The sequence below is a fragment of the Diadema antillarum genome, unplaced genomic scaffold (genome assembly GCF_040938485.1).
Source record: "Diadema antillarum isolate AM-2024a unplaced genomic scaffold, OU_Dant_1.0 seq00000069_RagTag, whole genome shotgun sequence".
Classification (NCBI taxonomy): domain Eukaryota; kingdom Metazoa; phylum Echinodermata; class Echinoidea; order Diadematoida; family Diadematidae; genus Diadema; species Diadema antillarum.
Window position 1 is genome coordinate 3,571,943 of NW_027271168.1, and position 25,742 is coordinate 3,597,684.

Consider the following 25,742-nt stretch of genomic DNA (forward strand, 5'->3'; position numbering starts at 1 on the left):
CGAAAGTAGCCTCTGTGACTCTGAACTAATGCTCGTTGCTCCAACTTAATGAAAAGATCTTAAATTTGGCTAATATCGGGCAAATTGATTTTCATTTGGTTATCGATTAACATTATTAAAAATAAGTGAAATCATTTTGTGCCAAATAACACATTATAAAACGATCGTTTCAAATCTCTTCTACAAACGTGTTTTACTTGAGAATCGGAGCTGTGGGTTTGATTCTTTTTTTTCTCTCTCTCTCTCTCTCTCACATAGTAAACATATGGCTATAACATGCTGATCTTGATAAACTTCATTTACTGGTAAACTTCTATCACAGCTCTAATATCTCATCACTTTTTATGTGTACGATACTGCACGACCTTGAGACAACAAATCACGCATGGCTTCCCTTTTTGGGTGTCAGTCGACAACAAATGGTTTATACAACATTCAAAGTCATGAACCCACCTGGGAATCTGATACCAGTTAAAGCCTGGGCCCTGTTGCATAAAACCCTTACCGCTGGACCTACTGCTCCTTTCTAGCGGTAAGTCTTCAAATTAGCGGTAAATTTTATGATCCTTGATGCTGATTGGCTGTGACGCCTAATTTTGACGGCAGTTACCATCGAAATTCAACGGTAAGTTTTATGTAACGGGCCCCTGGTGTTTGCTGCTATAATATTATATCGATCATGAAGTTTATAAAAAGTTGCGAGTATAACAAGAACTCTCGAGTTTTGGAGCGCGCTCGGTAACCAGCTATTTTGCACGTGTGAATGCGGCTAGTGTTCTTACAAACAAACAAACAAACAAACAAACAAACAAACAAACAAACAAACAAATCAGTGTTTTAGTATTCAATCGTTTCTCTTCATCATTTCAATTACGGGTGCTAGGCCATGTGGGCATTGGAGGGAGGGATCGAGTATGCATATATTGCCAGTCGCAATGCTCATTTAGACTTATGATAATGATGATGATGCTGAAAACTTTGAAAGAGATTTCGTGAAGTTGTTGATGGATTGATGACATGGAAAAAAGTATTGATAGTGGTGGAAGATTATATGTGGTGATATGATTGTATACGATGGTAATACGAGTGATAATCGTAGTGATGATGATAAGATGATATCCAGTTGTGAAATGATAGTAATGATGTTTATGATCGTGCATGGTAATCTAATAAAAGCAATGATGGTAGTGATGATTGGTTGATATTAAAGGAAACCAAAACCCAAAGACCAATATGGATTGAGTGAATGCAGCAACATTAGCATTCTATACATCAGTGAAAGTTTGAGGAAAAATCGGACAATCGATGCAAAGTTTTTCGTTTTTATATTTTTTGTGTTGTAATAACTGAATAAAGAGACTGCTACATAGAGACCATGATGGGCAACAATGTAAAGAAAATATGAAGAGAATTCCGCACAAAAAATCAATAAAATTATACATTCCGTCAACTTAATTGATACTGACTTAGGTTAAGGGTGTCATTCCCCTATACTTTCTGAAAGTGGTTAATGCTCTTCCATTACTCAAGAGAAGTGAAAACATGTTTGTTTTCTTTATATTTTCTTTATGTTGTTGCCCACACATGATGTCATGCATCCAGTGGTTCCAACATTCAAACGTTAAAAATTCATAACTTTTGCATCGATTGCCCGACTTTCACCGATGTGTTCTACTAATGTTGCTGCTTTCACTCAATCCGCATTCAATTCCTTTTGGGTTTTTGGTTTCCTTCAGTGATGGTCGTGGTGGTAGAGGTGACGATGGTAAGTGATTAGAAGGACTATAGAGTTGGCAATGATAAAGTGAACATCAAAAAATTATTGATAGAGCAATTCAAACCGTGATCCTAGAGCAATTTTGTACATGTATGGACTGGGAAAATGAATTGATTTTGATGGAAATAGCACATCTTTTGATTTTTGATGCCGATCCAAAATGCCTTTTTAAAGCTGATTAAATAAAAATATTTATAGAGAGATTTCATCGATCAAAATCGAGGATTACTAGCTCCCCCCCCCCCCTCCCGCAGTTTCTCTTCCCTCCCCCATCTTCATCATGGATATTGCATGAGAATGTAATCATATACGTTGATATGAACCTGAACTAAAATGGAGCCTATACTACGCCTTTCTGAATCATCATGAAGTTGGAGGATAAACCCAAATTAACCTAGGAGTTCATCCATGTTACCCAAGACCAAATGTCCTCTTCGAATCTGGTTTTGTGGGGCTTAATAAACATGATCAATGTTAACAATAGCAATCACTGCAGCTGTAGACCTAAATATTTGTGAATTTTGTGAATTTTATTGACTCCTTAGACCCCCTCTCTGGGTATGAGAGTACAAACAGAGAGTATAAATAACAATATAACAAACCAGTGAATACAATACTCAAAGATTACACATAACACAAAAGATATACAATATTATATAGTGTATATGGGAATACAAACATGAGTAAAATTAAAATATACACAGACGTTAATCTACATGTAAATAGCAGATTACAAATTTGACAAAGAAGGTTGCTTGACTATAACCTACCGCTACGTGTCGCTACGTATATAAGATACTTTATGATTTATTCCAAGCTTCAATTAGATTTCCAATTTACTTTTTGCAAGATATTGATGACGACGTCGAGTTTGCACGCATCCTAATAACGCAAGTCTCGCGAGACACAGGAAAAGTGTCAGCAGACGGCGAACAAAACTACAGAAATACCATCTAAGGCAAAGCCGAACGCGATGGCGATGACATGAATTGTGAAGTGGAAACACACACACACACACACACACACACACACACACACACACACACACACACACACACACACACACACATACACAAACAAACACTCACACACGCGCATACACATACCCATACACACAAACCCGTTGAACGTTTCTGGTTGAAGGACGGCGTCCTATTCTCACATTGTAATCTGATTCTGTGGTTAGCAGACGACCATGCCAATGTTACTCTGTATACAGCTGTACTGTGTAACAGTACGAACTCAACGCCTAACTGCGTCAAGTCCACGCACATGCGTACAAAAAACCAACTTGTACACTGATAGTCTTTGCTCAAGTGACACAATGAGCAATTTCGACGCGTTAGGGTTACGGAAAAAAAAATCGCGCCCGGCGAGCCACCCCTCCTTAATTTCCAAAGCGAAAAGGAATAGCTACAAACGGCAGTTTTTAGAGTGTAAAATGTCAAAATTTTCAAACTCGCTCGCTCCGCTCGCTCACATTTTAATCAATTCAATTCAAACTTTATTTCATTTTTCGAAAAGAACATAAACATTTCACTTTCTTTGGTATCATAAAATAAGGCTGCATAATCAAAACAAAGTAAATTGAGAAAACATAATTGCGGAACCTTGGGGTGACAAAAACGTTGTAAGGAAAATTGATTGACTGAAGTGATACAGACAATGTAATCGTTATGCCATTCTCCTGATGTTGCTGCCAGTAATTGCCAGCAGTTGTGCCCTGTGCGCCACCCCCCCTTAATTTCGAAAACGAAAAAATATAGCTACAAACGGCAGTTTTTTTGACTGTGTCAAAATTTTCAAGCTCACTCGTTCTGCTCGCTCGCATTCAATTTTATGCCATTCTCCTGATGTTACTGCCAGTAATTGCCAGCAGTTGCGCCCTGTGCGCCCCTTAATTTCCAAAGCGAAGAAATATAGCTACAAACGGAAGTTTTTTTTGCCTGTAAAATGTCAAAATTTTCAAGCTCGCTCGCATTTAATCGCTTTGCCATTCTCCTGACGTTACTGCCAGTAATTGCCAACTGTCGCGCCAGGTGCCCCCCCCCTAAATTTTCAAAGCGAAAAAATGTAGCTAAAAACGGCATTTTTTAAACTGTGAAATGCCAAAATTTTCGAGCTCGCTCGCTTCGCTCGCTCGCATTTAATCGTTGTGCCATTCTCCTGACGTTGCTGCCAGTACTTGCCAGCAGTTGCGCCCGATGCGCCACCCCCCTTTAATCTCCAAAGCGAAAAGATAGAGCTAAAAACGGCAGTTTTTGGACTGTAAAATGTCAAAATTTTCAAGCTCGCTCATTCCAATCGCTCGCATTTACTCGTTATGCCATTATCCTAATGTTGCTGCCAGTAATTGTAAGCAGTTGCGCCCGGTGCGCCCCCTTCATTTCCAAAGCGAAAAAATATAAGCTACAAACCGCAGTATGGGATTGTAAAATATCAAAATTTTCAAGCTCGGTCGCTCCGCTCGCTCGCATTTAATTGTTCTGCAATTCTCCTTTTTTTTTTCTTTTTACAAAAACTAAGGTCCCTCCGTGGGAGGGGTATCCCCCTCTTACACCCTCTCCCGCTCGGTTGCTTCGCTCCCTCGCCGAGGATCTCACACCGTCACATAATGTACCCCCGTAATAGTCCTTCATGATATTTTTATTTTTCCCATGCTCTGTAAACGCGACTTTTACACTCTTGTTTTTTTTTTCAAAAAGTTCCTACAGTGGGAGGGGGTATCCCCCTCTAACACCCTCCGCACTGAAGGAGCGGAATGGATCATCGCCGAGGATCTCACACCGTCACAATAATGTACCCCCGTATATAGTCCTTCATAGCGAAAGATTCGTGCATGTATACAATCACATGTATAATGTACAATATACAGAGTATGTGTAAATGTACATGATGACACAGGAGCCAAGAATCACACTAAAAAAAATCTCACAGTTTACATTTACTGTCAAAACGCACCCCCCTTGAAAAAAAGCTGGTGACGCCCCTGCTATGCTTCACTAAGGTCTCCTCGTTTGCCTTTCTCAAAATATTTGTTACCCTTTCTTTATCATTTCACATATACATGTTATTATAATATATATTTATGTATTTTCAAAAATTTTAGTGTTAGTTGTTGTTGTTCCTATATACTCTTGAAAGAAAGTGTCAATGTTATTGTTATGTTATTGTTATATTGCTTATTGTTGGAAGAAAGACAAATGAATAAATAAACTTGAACTTGAAACTTATAAACTTTTTGTTAAAATAAAGAAATAAAAAGAAAACATGAGGGGATGCGCGCGCCCTCCATTAACTTTGCAAAGGCTCCTCCCCTTTATGGAATTCCTGGATCACCATTGCCCCTGGTAAGAGTTATAAAAAGCTGCTCAGTGACAGGCAAGTGAAACAGTGGCTTAGAAGTATCGCGATTCAATCTCGATTCCTATTCTAAGCTTAAAGGGTGTGTACAGTTCTGGTCGAGGTGAAGATTGAACTTTTAACATTTTGCGAGATATTCAGAAACCACTCTATGAAAATGTCAAAGAGCATGCAGTTCCAAGGGGTATCAAAAGTTTATTCGATGAAAATCGGTTCGAAAATGGCTGAGATATCCAAAAACAATGTGAAACAAAGAGATCCTAATAAAGTTGTGGCATGTCGCCTTTTATTATTAACACTTTTTTGGATATCTCAGCCATTTGAAAACCAATTTTCATCAAATAAACGTTGAATCCTTCTTAAAATTACATGCTCTTTCATATTTCATAAGAGGCTTTTCATTATCTCATTTAAGAATGTTCAAAACATGAATCCCTACCTCAACCAGTACTGTACAGTCCAATCCAAATGTAAGTTAGTCTGATATAAAAAGAATAAAATCTTATGAGTTCGACAGTAAAAATTTGACTGAAACCAGATGAAAAATAAGGAAGTTACTAGTATGACATTTTGAAGTTTTGCTAATTTCTGCCCAAAACAGTTCTTGTATAAATAGTGGATATGAATATGCAAATGAGTGAGGCTAACCATAATATTATACCCTCACAATTTTCCATTGATCTTGTAAAAAAAATACGAAAATTCAATGTTTCTGTCATTGAAGTCTGAAACATGATGTTAGTCCTGGTTGAAAAAACTTCAGAATAGTCATCAATTACATATGTACGGACATAATTACGTTTGAATTAAAAAGCGGAAATTTAGTGTACAAACTCTATGGATAAGTTGTGAGGGTTTCGGACATACATGTACTTACTTTTCCATAATTTGCATATTCATATTGACTGTTCAAGAACTCTTTCCCCCAAAAGTAGCAAAACTTCAAAATGTAATAACTTCCTTTCATCCAATTTCAATCAAAATTACACCGTTGAACTCATAATATTGTACTCTTTCTCATCAGACTAACTTATATTTGGACTGGATTTCCCCTTTAAGACATCAGTGTCTGATACTGTAGCAGAAACACTATCAGAGAAGAGCGTCCTCCTTGTTGTTAATTATCCTACATCAATTATTATTTATTATTATTATTATTATTATTATTATTATTATTATCATTATTATTATTATTATTATTGTTATTATCGTTGTTATTATTATCATTATTATTATTATTATTATTATTATTATTATTATTATTATTATTATTATTATTATTATTATTATTATTATTATTATTATTATTATTATTATTATCATCATTATTATTATTATTATTTTGCCCTTCACATCTTACTTCCAGCTGCAAGACAACATCATCAAGAATAGGGCATATAGCCGATTTATACGCACACTGGAAACGCCTCCCGAGTACTATTACGCCAGAATAGCCTGAAGGAGAGACTATGCTTCGCAGCTGGATTTATCCGACATCATTATTACGATTCGGAGGCCGATCGGCGTTTTGATTATTGCCATCGAGCGCCGAGCTAGGCAAGGTTGCGACAAGCCCTGCCGATTTGGTCAATTTGTGTTATTTTCAGAGCGTTGAATACTTCTAGACAACCTCAGAATGCCTCCTGATACCAAGGCTCGGCAAATTGCCGTCATGGGCTTCCGATCAGTCGGTAAGACTCGTTGGTCTGAGTGTGTAAAATAAGAAAGGCTCAGTATGTTTATTGCCATTGTGAAAAGACAATAGTCCCATTCATTGGTTTGGTTGTGATGATGCGTATATTTGGATGTTGTTGTAACTGATCATGAGCTGAGATGAGGATGAAGGTGGAAAGAGACGGTGATACACGCTGTCTTGGAAATCCGTACATTGTTGTTTGTTGAAGGTTATCAGTTATGAAAAATTCGGTCTGCTCTGTGTAATGATAATGATTATTTAACGTTTCAGGTGTTGAATAAAGGCTGCCGCACCCCCTTATTTTCTTTTTCTTTTTACCTCCGCCAAGGGAGGAGGTTATGTTTTCATTGACATTATATTGTTTGTTTGTTTGTTTGTTTGTTTGCCTTGTGCAAAATAACTAAAACGTTGTGAACGGATTTGGATGAAACCTACAGAGAAGGTTGAGAATGATACAACACAAGTAACATGAGTAAATTTTGGTACCGTAGTGATCAGGAAATGATTTTTTATGGATTTTAATTTATGAAGGATTTTCAATATTTTAGCCAGTAGGATCAGAACTTGGGAGTTCAAGCTGCGTATTTTTGAGGTTTTCATACGCGCACTAGAGTGCATGCTCAAGTTTCTGGTGCAGGGTGAGGCGCGCCGCGCAGCTGGCATTGATGACGAAACAAAAGGCTTAGAACTCTATTTGGGGAAATCTGGCAATTTTCAGCATGCATACGTATGGGTAGAAATCACTGATCTCTGTGGAAGAACAAAATCAGAGGTGGAAATGTGCTACTTGGCAAAGGTCTGCACTCTCAGAGTGCTTCTCTACTCTAGTTTATCTTTGTGACTTTTTTATGTCCCTTTTTGTAAATAGATTAATCTAGGCCTTAAAGCATGCTGCCCATACTACATAATTGTCCCCGCCGAACGAGTTCGAGCAGGGGACTATGAAACGGGCTCCGTACGTGTGTGTGTCCGTGTGTCCGTCCGTCCGTCCGTCCGTGTGTCCGTCCGTCCGTCCGTCCGTGTGTCCGTGTGTGCGTCCGTGTGTGATCAAAATCTTCAATTTGCTGCTTCTCTGTCATTTATGAGCCAATTTTGATTCTGTTTGCTTTATATGATAGCACTACATGGGAGCTTTGAAACTTCTACACAGAATTTCAGTCGTGACCTTTGACCTTGACCTTTGACCTATATTGTACATTTTGCTACAAAATGCTACTCCTTCGCCATTTCTAACCCGATTTCGATTCCGTTTGCTTTATATGATGGCACTAGGTGAGGGCTTCAAAACTTCTACACAGAATTTTGACCTTTGACTTCTTTGACCTTTGACCTTGATTTTTGACCTATATTGTACATTTTGCTACAAAATGCTACTCCTTCGCCATTTCTAACCCGATTTCGATTCCGTTTGCTTTATGTGATGGCACTAGGTGAGGGCTTCAAAACTTCTACACAGAATTTTGACCTTTGCCTTCTTTGACCTTTGACCTTGATTTTTGACCTATATTGTACATTTTGCTACAAAATGCTACTCCTTCGCCATTTCTAACCCGATTTCGATTCCGTTTGCTTTATGTGATGGCACTAGGTGAGGGCTTCAAAACTTCTACACAGAATTTTGACCTTTGCCTTCTTTGACCTTTGACCTTGATTTTTGACCTATATTGTACATTTTGCTACAAAATGCTACTCCTTCGCCATTTCTAACCCGATTTCGATTCCGTTTGCTTTATGTGATGGCACTAGGTGAGGGCTTCATAACTTCTACACAGAATTTGACCTTTGCCTTCTTTGACCTTTGACCTTGATTTTTGACCTGTATTGTACATTGGCTACAAAATGCTACTCCTTCGCCATTTCTAACCCGATTTCGATTCCGTTTGCTTTATGTGATGGCACTAGGTGAGGGCTTCAAAACTTTACACAGAATTTTGACCTTTGCCTTCTTTGACCTTTGACCTTGATTTTTGACCTGTATTGTACATTGGCTATAAAATGCTACTCCTTCGCCATTTCTAACCCGATTTCAATTCCGTTTGCTTTATGTGATGGCACTAGGTGAGGGCTTCAAAACTTTTACACAGAATTTTGACCTTTGACCTTGATTTTTTACCTATATTGCACATTTTGCTACAAAATGCTACTTCCGGCGGGGACATATATTACGCACCGCGTAATTTCTACTTTTCCTTGTTGAACATGTATCAATGATACATGGTGTTTACTTGCTAGGACTCTAGTAGGAGTTTACTTGGATGTAAAGCGTTGCTCATTTACCCCTCCAGGTTTCACTATCCCTCTGATATGGGCCAGGCTGTACTTTAGGGGATGGCTATGTCAATAAAACCAATATTTCTTGAGGATAGTTTTGACATTTGAACTGGTTTTCACTTGATGCTTTATTGCTGTGACTGGCAAGTTTTGCTCATTTTGCACAAGTGTGTATTTGTAGGGTTCTACCTGTCCACTATTGAATGGGGAGGGCGCTTCAGGAATGAAAGCCTGGTACAGCAACTTTTATTAGACTGTTTTGATCACAGACTGCTCAAAAACAAAAACAAAAGCAAAACTCGTTACTTGGGCATATTGCATCAGCTAGACATGTTTTTTCGTAGACCCTTTTGATATTTTGCAAGCAAATTCCAAAGCTAAAGTTGGAAGAGAACTTTCAGCCCCTCTGAGAAGTACAGGTATGTTTTATCTGACATTTGTTTGATGCTCTGTTTAGATTGAAAAATTGAAAAAATGACTTTGTTGTATGCATCATATATCATTTTTTGTACTTAGCCGAAATATGGTGTGAAGAAAGAGAGAGATAATGTAACATGTTTTGTGTGTGTGTGTGTGTGTGTGTGTATTTTACTGAACAGTACATTGTAATTTACAATGTAATGTAGATACCTGATCATTTTCTCTATACTTCACTGTTAATGCAGTAATGTGCCCCCCTTGCTTTCCTACTCAGTTGATATTTGCTCAGGAAAACAGCAACTACAACAAAATCCCATGTACCTACAATGTATTCTGGCCACTTAAACCTGGTTGTGGGCTTAAAGTTTTACTATAAACTTTTTGCTCCTTTGCTTCTCCATATTCTGGGCTTGGTCTTTGTCACCTTTTACTCTAGGTACTCTAGTCCTACTGTCCGTTCAGAAGTTTAAGAACTTCTAGTCCATTATAATTTTTGATGTTTGGAACTGATCTGCTGTGCAGTAATTCATTGTAATTCTAAGTCTAATTCTGCTAGTCTGTCTGGATATACACTACTCAAAAAAAGTTAAGGACCACTTTTTAATGTGTGTATACAATTTTCAAACCGGGTGTTGTATTTCTAGAAATACCCGAATATGGCTGTCTTGAATCTCCTCAAACACCCTGTAACAATTTCACACATGGGTGGTTTCAGTTGTTGCATGATGTCTCTCGCATTATTGCATATCCTGAAAAGTGGGCCCATTGTGAAGTGGTACAAATGTGTACAAATGTGTACGTTTTAAAAAGTGGTCCTTAACTTTTTTTGAGTAGTATATATGATTTCTGAGCAAGGTATACAGAAGTTGTAGACTTTGTTGCTTGTTTTTGCACTTTCTCAATTTTCTATGAATTCCTTTTCAAACGAGGGTGCCATATTTTGGAGCAATATTCCATTGATGGGCAAGATTTCCCAAGTTCGATGAAGTGTTGTGAATCAAGGGAAGAAAATGAACATGGTGATATGAATGTGAGGTGACAGTATGGTATTGTTCCCAAGACACTGTAAAAAGCAATCTGGATCTCCCAACTGTGAGCTATGTTTGTGTTGTTTATACTGCACACTGGCTGGATGGTCCAGACCAGTAAAAATCAGTGTCAGACCATGCAACAACTTTTTCAGGAATGGACCAGTTAAAATAAAAAGAAGAAGAAAATCTGGGTACCTACTGGTCTGACAAGGACAGATCGGGCCAGTAGAAAAAAAAATGGGTTTACATTTGTAACTGTACAGCCCTGCTTTACCTAGATTCCTTTTAGTATCAATAAAGTGCATACATTCCACCATACATTAAAATAGTTTCAAAACTTGATTTTTTTTTTACCACTTGTCCCAGGTTGTATGCCTGAATTCAAGGACATGGGCATTTCCCCCATATGTAGCGGTATTTCCTCAATTATGACGTGTGTAGCACTGATTCACAATAGATTGAGCTTGATTGCTATCAGTCAGTTAGCAGTTAAAGGTGCAGTTTACCATTGGAAGCTGTGATTTTGAAAATGTTTGAGTTATCACATAAAATATGCATAAGTTTGGGTCAGTTGTATCACAAAACATCCTACCATATAAAAATTTTGCAATAAAACCTAAAATGAGATACTAATTACTATTTGTCTGAATAAACCATAACTGTAGACAGTTTCATATTCTATACATTTTTTTTTATTATACATGTAACTATTCATATTTTGTGCATTTAACATTACTTTACATTGACTATCCTGATTGAAATGTTTACATTGTTTGTTTCTATCCCTAACTCATATTTTAGAACTATTTTGAAGCACTAAAGCTGGGTTTTTGTTTCATCTGCAAATCAAATAATGCCTTTGATTGCCAAGATTTTTGTTATTGTGATCCAATTACTTTGATAACCAAGGTATAAGATTTTATAGTACAGATAGTGACTTTGAAGTTTCGTTTATGTGTTTGTTTTGGGTGATCAATTGTTTTTTTTTTTAATGTTTAACTGCATTTTATTGCTTAGTCGTGCTGTGTATTTTACAAACTATGTTCCTTTCAGCAAATTCCTTTGTGATACGCTTTGACATTCAAGTGCTTGTATTTGGCTAAATTACAGTTCTAAAACAAATAGGCTTTCTAAGAAAAAGTTATTTCAGGATTGTACAAATAATGAAATAAACTGGGGAATATAAGAAAATAAGATAAGAAGATAGATAACATTTAAGGAAAGAGAAGTGTCTACCTATGTTGCTCTTTAAATGCTCTGTCCACAATCACATATAATGTCATTATTTGCTATGTGTCAAACAATTTTCATTTGATATTTTGATAATTCACCTTTGATTCATTCCTCAAATATGTCATCTTCAATACTATTCATTTCTTAAATACGATTTTACAGTTTTGGAAATAAAAACAAATAAACAGATAGCTGATGTAGAGTAGATGATATAAAACAATTTATGCAATGTCCCATCATGGTGTTTAAGGTAGGGCATGGTAATCTTGCGACATATCAGTAAAGACATTTTGTTTGCCCTCTGCTTTGCATCAAGTGTGTACATGTTTTTTTATTACTACTTGTATTTCATTGTACTTGTATTGCAAGTACACTGTACTAGTACTAATATATGTGAGTGAGGCATCTTCAACAATGATTATGTTTAAACACCTGTATCACAGATTTGATTTTTTCTTGAGTACTAACCATACTGCTTCCATTTTCTTTGCACTGTCAATTTCTCTTTCATTCTTGCAGGAAAATCATCCCTGACAATTCAGTTTGTGGAAAATCAGTTTGTTGATTCGTATGATCCTACCATTGAAAATAGTAAGTATATTATTTGTAGTGTGGAGAAGAGGTATGTTTATAAGAACTTTGTCAAATCTATTCAGCAGGCCTTGTGTGGTAATGCTGTCGAGAGTTTCATATAAAAAATGTCAATTGCCTTTCTGTTGTGGCAACTTGCAAGCAATTTCACTAGAAACAATTTAAGTGCCAGCATAATTTTGAATATACACACAAATTATAATGCAAATGAAAGTGTGCATGACCATAAAGTAAAATGAGAAACATGCAATATATCTGTTGTCTGGGCGTCATGAATATTCATTTGTGCAAAGTGGGTGTGGCCTGTTCGGCCCACGTTGGAAAAAAAAAAAGATGGATCAAGACTGGGACGATGCTGTTTGAGGCGAGGGAAGAATAAAGTTTTCCTGTTACTTTAAGTCTGATATCATTGGTGGTGGTGATTTGTTTTGTTGTCAGACTGTGTGACATGTTGTTGTGCCACCAGTATTTTGCTCCCTTCCGTAATACTGTCATGCAATCTGCGTCACTTTGATTTCTTGATCATACAATTGTGCAACTTCTGCAACAAGCAGGTTGATGCAGATCTTGACACAATGCCAGGAGCGATCCAGCACAACCTGAATTCACAGTGCATCATAGGAAATGTCAACTGAGTTTGTGAGGAAAAAACATAGGGTAATGTGAACTGCATAATCAGGCACCCCCTCCTCCCCCCCCCCCCCTGCCTTTATGGCTCTTTGAAAAAAGGGGGGGGGAGAGAAATCAGAAAAAAAAAAAACACCCATGACAAAACCACAAACTCCAAGAACACACTTCATACTAAACCTACAAACAGGGAGGTGGGAAGAAAACACATGTAGAGAAAGGCATTATATTCTAGCAATATACTTGGATTACACTGTAGGTACAATTGGATTACACTGTAGGTACATGTACATAACCTGTTACATGGATGGAAAACCACTTGCCATTATCATCAAGATTTTGTCTCCAATATTTGCTTTAGTCCATTGTCTGACTTTTCTGACAGCAAACTTGACTGTTTCTTCATACTCTCCCCTTCTTTATGTCTCTGTCTCTTTGAATCCACAGTATAGATATTTGTTTTTATCTTTTTTCCTCTCACTTTGCCTTAATATCCCACAATATACTCCTTAATATTAGTGGTATTCCGTTCATTTCAAATCTTGTAAATCTATTTTTGTGCTCATCTTTGCATACTCTGCCAGTTACTGGCATGCACACTTAATGGATACCAGCATAAATTTGGGGCCCTGAGAGTTCTACTTTCAAATGTATTTGATATTTTCATCATTCATTCATTTTCATTCCAATTAGGGTGCTGCCAAGCTTTTTTATTTTTTTTACCACTTGCTCGGTCAGGCAAGCAGATTTCAAATTACTGCAGAACACTTGCCTGATCATGAATTTTACTTGTCTGAAAAGAGAGTTCAAAAATATAAGAAAGTGATATATAGAAAATGTTTTGTAGATCAAGTGCTTAATAACGCACAGTGATTCCCATGATTAAACACGTCGGAGTTACAAACTTGGTCCGATTGAGTGCTGGTGTTGCATTGCCTTGGGGCTTCTTCACTCTAGTGTTGGAAAGTTGCTGAAATGAATAAAGTGCATCGCATCACTAAAAGGGCTTCTGTATGGTTGACTTTGTAGGTTTGTAGGAGGGAAAAAGTGAAACAAGAAAGTGGCTTTAAAACTTTTTGCCTGCCCAATTCGGGCAAGCATTTTTTCTCATTGTTCTAAAACACTTGCGTGACTTGGGTTTTCACTTGCCCTGGGCAATCGGGCAAGTGCTTATGTACCCCACCTTGTTCCATAATACTGGTCAGGTGAATGTGTACATTGTTACCAGGAAGTGATGGCATCTGTTTACTTAATACTGTGTGAAATAGATCAAAGTACGTAGCCATCATACAGTGTGCTCAAAATATTTGCCTCGTTAGAGCCTCAACACATGATATTAAAAGGAAATAACAAACCTAGCACTACAAAATGACATTGAGAAAGGTATGATGGTAGAGGCTTGTTTGTTTTGTTGTTGTTTTTTGGTACCACCGTGTCACTGGCAGCAAATGTCATTTGGAAGCTCAATATTGATATATAGTGTTCTTGAGTGTTTCCTCTAAATGATACCACAATGTATTCATGATGGTTAAAAAAATAACAGAGTTAGGTGAAATGATGTAAGGAGATACAGCAAAGCATTAATGTACCAGTAGATGTAATGACTGAAAAGGTACTGTACGAGCTGAAATTTTTGCGGTGGTTTTATTTTCGCGAATTTCACGAATCGCCTTTGAACCACGAAAATAACAATGGGCGAATAACTAAGTTCAGTTAGACCCTCGCAACCGTAAAATTAACAACACGCGAAAATGTCCTCCAAGTAGCAATTCGCGAAAATATCTGTACGCGAAAATTTCAGCTCATACAGTATTGTAGATTATTTAAATGCAGAAAGATATACCACAAATAATGTTAAAGAAGGAAATTAGTATTAACCCTGTGTGTATAATTACAGAAACTTTAAAAGTCTAAACCCTACCATCAGAGCACATTTTGTCCTTCTGATATGAATTAATAGAGGTTTGATATTCTGTCATTTCGTGTATCAAAGTATAATGTGATCATAGGTACACTTACATTGTACACTGAACTCTTGAAATTACGTGACATAATACACCACAGTAATGTCAGTGATGAGCAGAAGATTACACTTTAAATCTCCCTAAAAATACATGTACAGTGTATGCCTTTTGTAAAGCACAAACTAAATGTTGAGCAACTTTAATCTAATTTTTTATACTGTACAACGAGGAATGTTTGCATTCATTTTAATTTCGCGAAGATTCGCAAAATCAAAGTGCACGCAAAAGTTCTTTTCTACACTATATGCATTGAATGCCAGTGGCAGTCCCCAAAAATTTCGTGCCACAAAAAATGCTGTCTGCTCCAATTTGCAAAAAATTCATGCCACGAATATATCATGTTTTACAGTATTAGGCATGCATTTTGTGTTGATACGTGTTATACAGGTAATTGGATGTACAATTGTATGTTCTTGTTTATGGCTATGTGTGAGAAGAATTTAGGCCCAGCATGCTGTGTTGATAGAAATACACTGCATACAGTAGGCACTTCAGGATAGATGTGTACTGATGCAAGTTCAGACTAACATTGGCCCCTATGTCAGTGTACTTTGGTTTCTTACAAAATCCCAATTATATCAAGTGAAATCAAACAGACTTTCAACAAAGGGATCTTTTATGAGTTTTGGGATACTTTGCAGAGACTCCAACTCTCCTGCTTTCGACGGGAGATCTCCCGCAGAAAGCCTATTTTTGTAGAATCTGCCGTTCTCCCGCTTCAGATTTAATTTCTCCCACTTGAAATGATTTCTTGCTTACAGTACTTTCATTGTATGTTGAAAAATAAGCCTTAAATAGCGCGAGAGAGCATCTAGAACCCTAGACCGCAAGGGACTTTGCGCTCATGATGTGCGTTTCGCGCACATCAAGCTGGAGTCTTCCGTTTGCTAGGGGTTTCAGGCGGGAGAATCTCCAGATCAGAAGGTGCTTGTGGTTGGAGTCTCTGACTTTGATGTAAAGAGCCAATAGACTCTTCAGCTTTGGCGGGTGACAGGGGAAATTGTTCACATTAACCTGTTGAGGACGAGTCCCGAGTATACTCGGGCAGGTACTATGGGAAATGCGTGTTGTAGCAAAATCAAACCGTCCTCAACGGGTTAACAAGTTTTTACACATTGTATGACCCAGGTGGACACCAAAGATGAGACAGCGTGGAAGAGTGCAATTGTGGAGATTTTTAAAGAGCACTTTGCAAAATGGGTGTTAGGAGTCTTTATCTAATATCCAAGGCATCTGTAATTGCCCCAAAATTTGTGGGTGATAATTTTTTTTTAAATTTTATATTGTACTTGACAATTGGTAGTCGAAGCAAACCATGTGGACAATTTGGGTAGAGTATTTTTCATACCAAATGTTCATGCATCTCGGCTGATAGACAAGATATTTTTGCAGTACGTTTAACATACTGACCTGTGTGCTGCATAACATTTTACAGTCATAGACGGATGATCAAATTGAGGTTTTATGTTGCCCTGTTAAAGTGTCTGAGTGTGTTGTATGTGAAAGTAATTGTCACTGTTCCGGTCGCAGTTTATTCCTACGCTGTGCTAGGTTCTACAGTTGTAGTTTATTGTCACAGGGTTGCAGGGCAAATTAATGCAGTCCACTCAGAACGTGAATAGCTGGTATTGTGTGTGCATTTATAGCAAATCACAGAGTAGTTTCACCATGTGTGTATGTGTGTGTTACCATGACAACCATTGACATTTCCCAAGAAAGGCTGTGTTTGCAGTCCTCTTGAATGCAGCTTTTAACCATTCTTGTGATTATAAAGAGCTGAAGGATGTTTCATGTGCAATGAAACTTGAGTGTCTGAGAGAGCTCAGTCTAGTCTTGTCTAATTTTTGGAAATGCTTGATTTACAGTGCATTGCTGTCACTTTGTGATCATTACAACACACACAAAAAAAGATACAAACACCCAAAAGATGCAAACAAACAAGTCAGTTCCACAAAAGAGGAGAATGCAAGACATCAACAACAACAACAAAATACGGCTTCACTATTGCAACTTGTGCAACTTGAATTTTTGTTTATTGTTCTATAGCTTTTTCTTTGTAATCGTTGCCAGGTAATTCCAAAATTTAAGCTTATATATCTGCTGTTCCTATACAAAAACCAACAAGTTTAAGATTTCACATGAAAGTGCTTCCTACCCCTCCCACCTTTTTTTATACTGTGAAAGTCAACTTGAATTCAAGCTATTACTCTGTATAATATACAATGTATGCACCTTCAGGAGATTCATGGACTACAAAGTGTATTTTTCATTTCAATTTATTTTCATATTTCTCACATATATCACAATATAAAATAAATTGATACGAAATCTATACAGAACATAATTCAAAATAGAACTTCACCGGAATGTTCAAAAGTTTGTCTTGGTATACACAAGGTCTGTATACATGCGAGTTAAACTGAGATCATAATGCGAAAAATATGATGGGGCCTGCGTAAAAGCAAGCTTGTATAGAGCCGCAGGTCCCGTGGTAAAATCAGATTAGGGGAAGCATAAGTACAGATATTTTTAGACCATACTATAATTGGGGGATCCGATTAAAACGAACAAGATCAAATCAAATGTTGCTATATAAAATACAGAATAAAACACTGAAAGGTCACATGTTGCAACTATAACCTACTACAAGTAAGGACATTGAGAGAACAACGACTGAGATTGTAAGGATTTAAGTGGGTGTGGAGGTATAGATGATGACGTAACAATTGGCATAAATACATAAATGGAAGGTGGGCTAAAAGAATTTTGTCGTGAATATAAAATATACACACAAGGACAATGGAGCTCAGGTGTCAAATTCCAGCGGGGTCCTAAACCATGCAGGCCGTGTGACCATGGTAACAGACAGCTGCCACAAGAATTCCAACAATCGAGTGTAACAATAAAAACTTAGAGAGCGCAACAGGCAGACTGAATTCAGGGGTCGCATTTAACTTTTTTTTGACTAGCCAGGCGGACTACTTAGAATCAATTTTGACACTGAAGCAATATTTTGGCTAGCCAGACGGACTAGTTACTTCAGAATTTTTATGATTTTTAGCTAGTCCGACGTGATTTTGGGTGGCCAATGGCCAGCGGACCATTGCCAATTTCGAACCCTGCTGATCGAAGAATAATAATGTACATGGTTAGGACCCCGTCGGACTACTTCTAGAAGATAAATAAGATAGACAAGGGAGGAAATACTGAGCAACAAGTACTATACAATATGCATGCCGTAGCTGCTCAAAAGATATTGTTTTAATTTTCGTTTGAATGAGGTTAAAGTGGTGCAGCTTGTAAGTTCCGTAGGGAGTTCATTCCAGTACTTAGGTCCAGTGAACATGATAGTTTTTTTCGCAGAAATTGTTCGGGTACGTGGAAGGTGATACGCATAACGTTGGCGGGTTGGATAATCATGAACTGTATAGTTTCTTGTGAACATTTTGGAAAATGCATCTGGTAATTGGCCAGTTGAGAATTGAAACATAAACAGGCAAACGTTGTAAGAAAATAACTCAGGAATTTTCAAAATTTTATTGCTCATAAAAAGTTCATTCGTATGCGATAAATATCCAGCGTGGTTTACAATTCTAATAGCGCGTTTTTGCACAATAAATAACAAATCGATAAGATTTTTAGAAGCATTTCCCCACGCCAGAATCCCATAATTAAGATAGGGAGATATCAAAGTTGAATATATACTCTGTAGAATATTACATGGAAAATGATAACTAAGTTTGTTTAGAACCCCTGTATTTCTAGCAATAATTCTACTTACATAACCAACATGGGTTCTCCAAGATAAATCACTATCAATGTAAAGACCCAAAAATTTTGTACTGTTGACCTGTGACAAATCAATGTTGTTGATCTTGACAGAAATAGGTAGTACAGGTGGGGAATTACTAAACAAAATATAATGAGTTTTTTCAAGGTTTAAGGAAAGTTTGTTTGCAAAAATCCAAGATTGAACAGAAACAAGTTCTTCATTTATTATGTTTATAAGTTCATCAGGATTTGGATGAGAAAAGAACAAATTTGTATCGTCTGCAAAACAAACGAAGGAAAGGATCTTAGATGAGTTCTGAATATCGTTGATATACAAAATAAAAAGAAGTGGACCTAACAGGGAACCCTGAGGAACCCCGCAAGAAATTAACTTAGGTTGGGAATCGTGACCGTGGATACTTACAAATTGTTTTCTATTTGTCAGATAATCAGAAAACCATTCTAGCGCCTTACCCCAAATTCCATAATGATTTAATTTATAAAGTAAACTATCATGATCTATTGTATCAAACGCTTTTGAAAAATCAAGAAAAACACCAACAGTATGAGATACATCATCTATAGCATGAGCTATCTTATCAATAAACTTGAGTAATGCGTGAGTTGTACTATGTTTTTTGTGAAATCCAAATTGAGAATCAGTAAATATTTTTGACTGAAGAAGAAAATTAAGGGTACGTTTATACACAAGTCTTTCGAGTATCTTTGAAAAGGAAGTTAAAAGGGAAATAGGACGATAATTATTAACAAAATCTTTTCGCCCTTTTTTAAAAATGGGAACAACTCTGGCTACTTTCATTTTACAAGGAACTTTACCACTAGATAAGGATTGATTCAAAATAAAAGTAAGGGGTGAAATTATTTCATGAATCACGTTTTTTACCAAAAAATTTGTGATTCCATCGTATCCCGAACTTTTTTTGTTATTTAATCTATCAACAATCTTTATTATTTCATCTTCAACAATCGGTACAAAAAATAAAGGTGCCACATTCCTATTATCCAGAAAAGAGTGAAATTCCTGGTGCGCTGAAGGGATTTTGTCAGCCAGATTTGGGCCAATGTGTACAAAGTAATCATTAAAAACTGCAGCTATGTCTATGGGGTCGTCAATACGAACATCATCCTCTTGAATATAACTAGGAGCATTATTGTCAGTATTACATTTCAACGCCTGATTTATCACCCTCCACGTACCCTTCACATCATATTTGCATTTATCGAATTGATTCATGAAATACATCCGTTTGGCTAACCGTAATGAAGAAGTAAGGATATTACGATACCGAGTATATCGGGACTTATTCATAACAGTGGGTACTTTACGATATTTACGAAACAGTTTATTTTTCTTATTAATGGATTTTAAAAGTGATTTAGTAACCCATGGCTGCCGAGGTACTTTTTTATGATTTGATTTAAAACATTTACGACAAGGGATAACAGTATTGAGCTGAGTAATGAAAATATCTATGAAAATATCAAATGATAAGTTTATGTCATTTTGATTATAAACAATCGACCAATCAACGAGTTTTAACTTTTCTCTAAGCCTGTTAATATTTGACTCTGACATCACACGAAAACCGGAAGTGTTGTGTTATGATGGATTATACAATTTGTGTACATATGTACATGTACCTGTAAACTCATGGGGCTGTAGCCATAACTGGTAATAGACTTCAACACAGAACCATAAACCAGTCCTTTTGAGTGTGTGTGTAATGCATAGATCTGAATGTAATGTATGATGTTTGAATACCTGTCTGTACTGCATAGTGTTTGGCAACCTGAGTGAATACAAATTGTAGGTATATATGTCATCTTATTTCTTGTTGAGTTTGTGTATTGAGCTTTTATTCCAGTGATTAAGAAAAGGATCACAATTTAAATGCAATGCATTGTGTAACACTGTAAACAGCAGAGTCACAAAAGCAGCAAAATCAGCTAGAATGACCCTTAGGGAGGTTAGTGTAATAGATAGCTTCCTCTCTGGGGTCTTTTAATAGTACTTTGAGGCTGTAAGTCACCTTCACTTGTGTGATACACATTGTCAGTTTTACATTCTCAACTGTATTGTGCAGAACAATTAAAGTACCTGATTTTAAGACTACATTGTTTCTCTCTCTTATTCATAATCAGTTATTGAATGCAAACATAGGCATTGCTTTACAGGTACATGTATGTACTATTGAAACTGTGAAACAAAAGATTTTCACATGCATAGAATTTTCACAATTTTTTTTTCTGAGCCAAGATTGGTGAAATCAAAATACATGAGAAAGTTCTTGTCTGCACTGTAGGCATATAATAATAATAATAATAATGATGAAGTCTTGTATAGCGCCGGTATCCAGTATACGCCGGTATCCGCCAAGTCATATGCATTGAATGCCACTGGCATTTGCGAAAATTTCATGCCCTGAATATTTCTGATTTTACAGTAACTGCTGATTGACCATTTTGATGTGTTATTTCTCTCTGTTATGATGTGAGATGCTGTGTACGGGGTATTAAAGGGGAAATCCAGTCCAAATATGAGTTTGTCTGATAAAAAAGAGTAAAATCTTACGAGTGCAGCGGTGAAAATTTGACTGAAATAGGATGAAAAATGAGGAAGTTATGACATTTTCAAGTCTTGTTATTTTCTGCAAAACAGTTCTTGTACAGTGGATATGAATATAATTTATGCAAATTACAGAGCTAACCATGTCATCCCCTCACAATTTTACATTGATCGCGTACAAAAAACCAAAAAAAAAAAGATGAAAATTCCATGTTTCTGTCATTGAAGTCTGAAACGTGTTATACCTGGTTAAATAACTTCAGAGTAGTTATCAGTTTATATGCCAGGATTTGAGCCGCGGGCGTAATTGCATTTGAATGAAATACAGGAAATTTCAAAGTTTTATGTACAAACTATATGATGGCAAGTTGTGAGGGGATGACATGCTCACTTTGCCTTTTGTATTATACTGTTCAAGAACTGTTTCCCCCAAAAATTGCGAAACTTGAAAATTCATAACTTCCTTGCTTTTCATCCGATTTTGATCAAAATTATACCATTGAACTCGTAATATTTTACTCTTTCTTATCAGACTAACTTATATTTTTGAACTGGATTTCCCCTTTAAGACATTTTGATCTTGTTTCAAATGATCACTACTGCATTGTATGTAGAGCTCTACATTATCATGTTTCTGTTTGATTTGATTATGAAGCTGTTTTGGTACTGTAAAACCCGAAAGGTTTGCCAGCTATTAGATTTTGCAAATTTTGTGAGAGCTAAGATTCAAAAACTAGAAATGCATGCTACAGTATAAAGTTCTTGTCAACACTGTAGAGGCATTGAACGCCAGTGTTCAACATGCTTTCACTTTTCTAGTATAATGAAAGAGCACTTGACTGAACTGCTTTCAGATAGCAGGGGGAATAGTAATTACTATCCTTAACATACAGTACGCGCAATAGAAAACGCCCGACGAAAGTGCGTCCAAATTTCGTCCCAACGCTTTTTTCGTTGTTGATTTCGTCGGGGACGTTTTCAACGCTTTTTGCGTCCAGACTTCATGGACGGATTTTGGACGAATTCAACGAATTCAACGAAATCCCCGAACGCTTTTCCGAAGCTGTGGACGCTTTCAACGCTTTCGACGCTTTCAACCCTTTCAACGCTTTCAACCCTCTGTACACATCACACACACAGCTACACTGTATACAAAGTTAGCTCTAATCGCGAATCGCTAGCTCTCCCTTCGTCGAAGTTGTCTAGGTTTCCCGTCCATTTCTCTCATTTTCTCTCTTTTGCTTTCGTATCATTGTATCCCTTTCTTTTCAGAGTACAATCATACTTCTGAGAGTTTAGTTTTCTCATTTTTATTAAGTGATTACCTTGTTTGCAACAATTTGGGGTGAGTTTTTGTTCGAGTGTTTGTTGAGTTTTTCGATTGAACGATTTGTCGATTATCTTCGTGTGTGCGAGGACATCGTACCCACTCGTTTGTTTCCGTGTAAGTATTTTTACCGTAAAGTGTCTTCATCGTTCGTCTTCACGCATCGGGTTTTCACCTAGTTTTCCTCATCGTAGTTTTCCACATCCATTTTTTTTTTCCGGTGCAAGATACTCTGTGTATTTTCTGCTACGGTAAAATGCCATCGTCGATAGTTTTTGTGTATTCATCGTAGTTTTCCACCTCCATTTCATTTTTGTGTGCCAGATGTGTAGCTAGGTCTGCGATGTCTGAATCGTTTACAGGTTTGTTTTGAGAGGGATTTTGAGGGTTTCGCGGTGGATGAGATTTACTGGAATGATAGTGATAATAATAATGATTCTACTATCTAGTGGTGTTGATATACGAGCTCTTTTGATGATGCAATTTATTTCGTGTGACCGACCATCATGACGTTGGCGATGACGAGTACGAAACGAGTAGCCTACACATGTACAATGTAGGCCTGTAAGACGAGAGTGACACTGACGACATGGCCTGGCCCTGGGGGCGGTTTTAGTGTTGGCTCGCTCGATCGTGCACTGGAGTGGTCTAGAGACCTGCATTTTATTTTTTCATATAATTGTATCCTTTTGCCTTTTTCACTCTGGTTTACTGCTACCAAAATTTATGTCTCTGAAGAAACTCAACCAGAAGTTAGACAATATGTTTGCACATCAAGCCCAAGTCTGTCAATTGCGATGTTCCTACTCCTTTAACTCGAAATCCCATTTTCTTTGCTCATTTTTCCACTGATAAATTATTTAGAACTGTACTGCATTTCTGATGAATTGCTTTTGTGTTATATCAAGAGCCTGCTGAGTAGGTGTTTCATTCTATCCTTTCAACTATCTTTCTATCACTTTCTTCTTTGACCCTGGATGGAAAAGAAAAACCCTATCTTGCCATGTAAAGACAGAACACATACCATCATGAAATATCATGACACTACTAAAGTAATAAAAGAAATAGGAAAGCGATGAAAATTCTTGTTTGTAAAATCATAAATCAAAGGTGATTTCATATGAACCAGCTCTTTGAAACGTATTTAATTTGCCTATTGATACTTGCTTTGCAAGTACACTGTATACGTTTTCTCTCCCATGGACTTTGTGTCCCCCTTTTTTTATGTGCTTTAATGATTATTATTCTAGTTTGTTTTGTCAATATCATCATTATTGCTGTATCATTATTACCATACTTTGATATGGTTAATTGCATTTGTTGATTGACTCTCACTTTCATTTCGTTGCCTCCTCTTGGTACTTGTGCAGATCCTTTCTAGGGCTTGCTGTTTGCTCACCCCCCCCCCCCCCTTTGCTGTTGCTATTTCACTCTTTACCTTTCTTTATCTCTCTGTTGTTCCTTATCTTGTTTGATGTTGCCTCCATATTCATCCTTTTCCTTCAATGGTTGCCCCCTGGCCCTCACGACTATTACTAACCTTCCCCTGCCTTTTGTCTGTCCATCCTCCTGCTCTAATCCCCCTCCCTTTACCTGTTGGGCTCCTTGCCCATGACATCCTACCCTCTCCTTTTGTTTTCTTTGTTTCGTGTCCCTTGCCTGTTCCTGACTGTTCTTGTTGTGTGAAGTCGCTTTACATGTATGTGGTTGCTTTTTCTGCCTATTTGCCATTTTGCTTCTGACGAAGATTCTGCTATGATCGAAAGCTTAGGTCCCTTTTGACTCTATCCTAAAAACATTCATGTACACTCCCAAAACTTGCTGGGCTGTAGTAATGGAAACTTCATTATCTAGCATGGGAGGGGGAATGCTTTCATTTTCTCAAGAGAGCATTTGTGTGAGAGAATGCAAAACTTGATTGAGTGTTGCCAAGTTGTTTTCAAGCTTCTTCATTTTATTTGATCTTAAGCATAATCACTTTCGTAAGTACATGTACAGTACGATTTCTTCTCCCCTGACTGTAATCGGAAAGTTCGCCATAACGATGATCGCTAATGTGTTTGGATGTGCCGATATGGGAAACACGTGGTTCAAAGGAATGCACCATGTGCTACTGCAAGTTTAATGGATAGAATGCGCCATAGGCTTAGTTACGGTAAACAGTTTACTTTCGATGCGAATGATTATTACGTCTTTCAGGATCGAGGAATAATACACACAAAACATGCAAACAAACAAATCCACGAACGAGTGTTGATAACCAAAATTCATATAATGAAAAGTAATAGGCAGTTTTGATGAGCGTGAAATTAATTGTCATAATTTTGCTGTTTAATCGGGTGGTGGCTGCATCACATAGGACATCGCAGTGAATTTGTCTAGGCATATGAGACATTTCATATATTTCTGTGATTGCATTTTTGAGTGATTAATCAATTCCTTTTAACAGTTCGGGAACATATAAATGCATTGTACTTAGATCAAGTACACAATAATCGACGGTTCGATGTATGCGCCTAAAGAAAGGCGAAAGAATCAGAACATCTTTGCAATGATTCCTTTAACTCAACTCACCAGCGAGTTCTTCGATCGATATTAGACCAGTGCGCGCATTCTTTCGACTGGCACCTGGGGTCTGGCACGCACCTGGTTTTGTGGAAATTTCCACAAAGGGAGAGGGTGGGGTTTTTCCAATCCCAAGAGACCGCATTACACAAGAAGACAATCTCGTCGCTTCTATTATTTTCCGTCACTTGTGTTTCCCCCTTATTCTTTGCTAATAATGAACATTTAGGTTGAACTTGATGATGGTTGTTCACACGTGGTTCCTTTTGTTGTGAGGTGTAGGTATTTTCTTTTTTATCATTCTTGGGAGGGGAAAGAAGAGTAAAAGAGGGAAAACTCATTTAAATAAACGAAGGGCACGTACGCTCAGCATCCACAGCAAGCCGTCTTTTACATCAGCATCGTTGATTATCATCACCATCATCAGGCATCACTCCGATAATTTTGTCCTTTTCTTAT

The 25,742-nt window shown here is 37.2% G+C and overlaps 1 protein-coding gene across 1 annotated transcript in view; it reads left to right on the forward strand.

Annotated features, from left to right (window-relative positions):
• The first annotated feature begins 6,696 nt into the window (after positions 1–6,696).
• The window catches only part of LOC139725959 (GTP-binding protein Rheb-like), a 63,679-nt gene continuing 44,633 nt past the window's right edge, over positions 6,697–25,742 (forward strand). The window contains exons 1-2 of the mRNA XM_071637041.1: positions 6,697–6,831; positions 12,311–12,382. Of these exons, the coding sequence (XP_071493142.1) occupies positions 6,777–6,831; positions 12,311–12,382 (127 nt within the window). The 5' untranslated portion in view covers positions 6,697–6,776. The remainder of the gene's footprint in view (positions 6,832–12,310; positions 12,383–25,742) is intronic.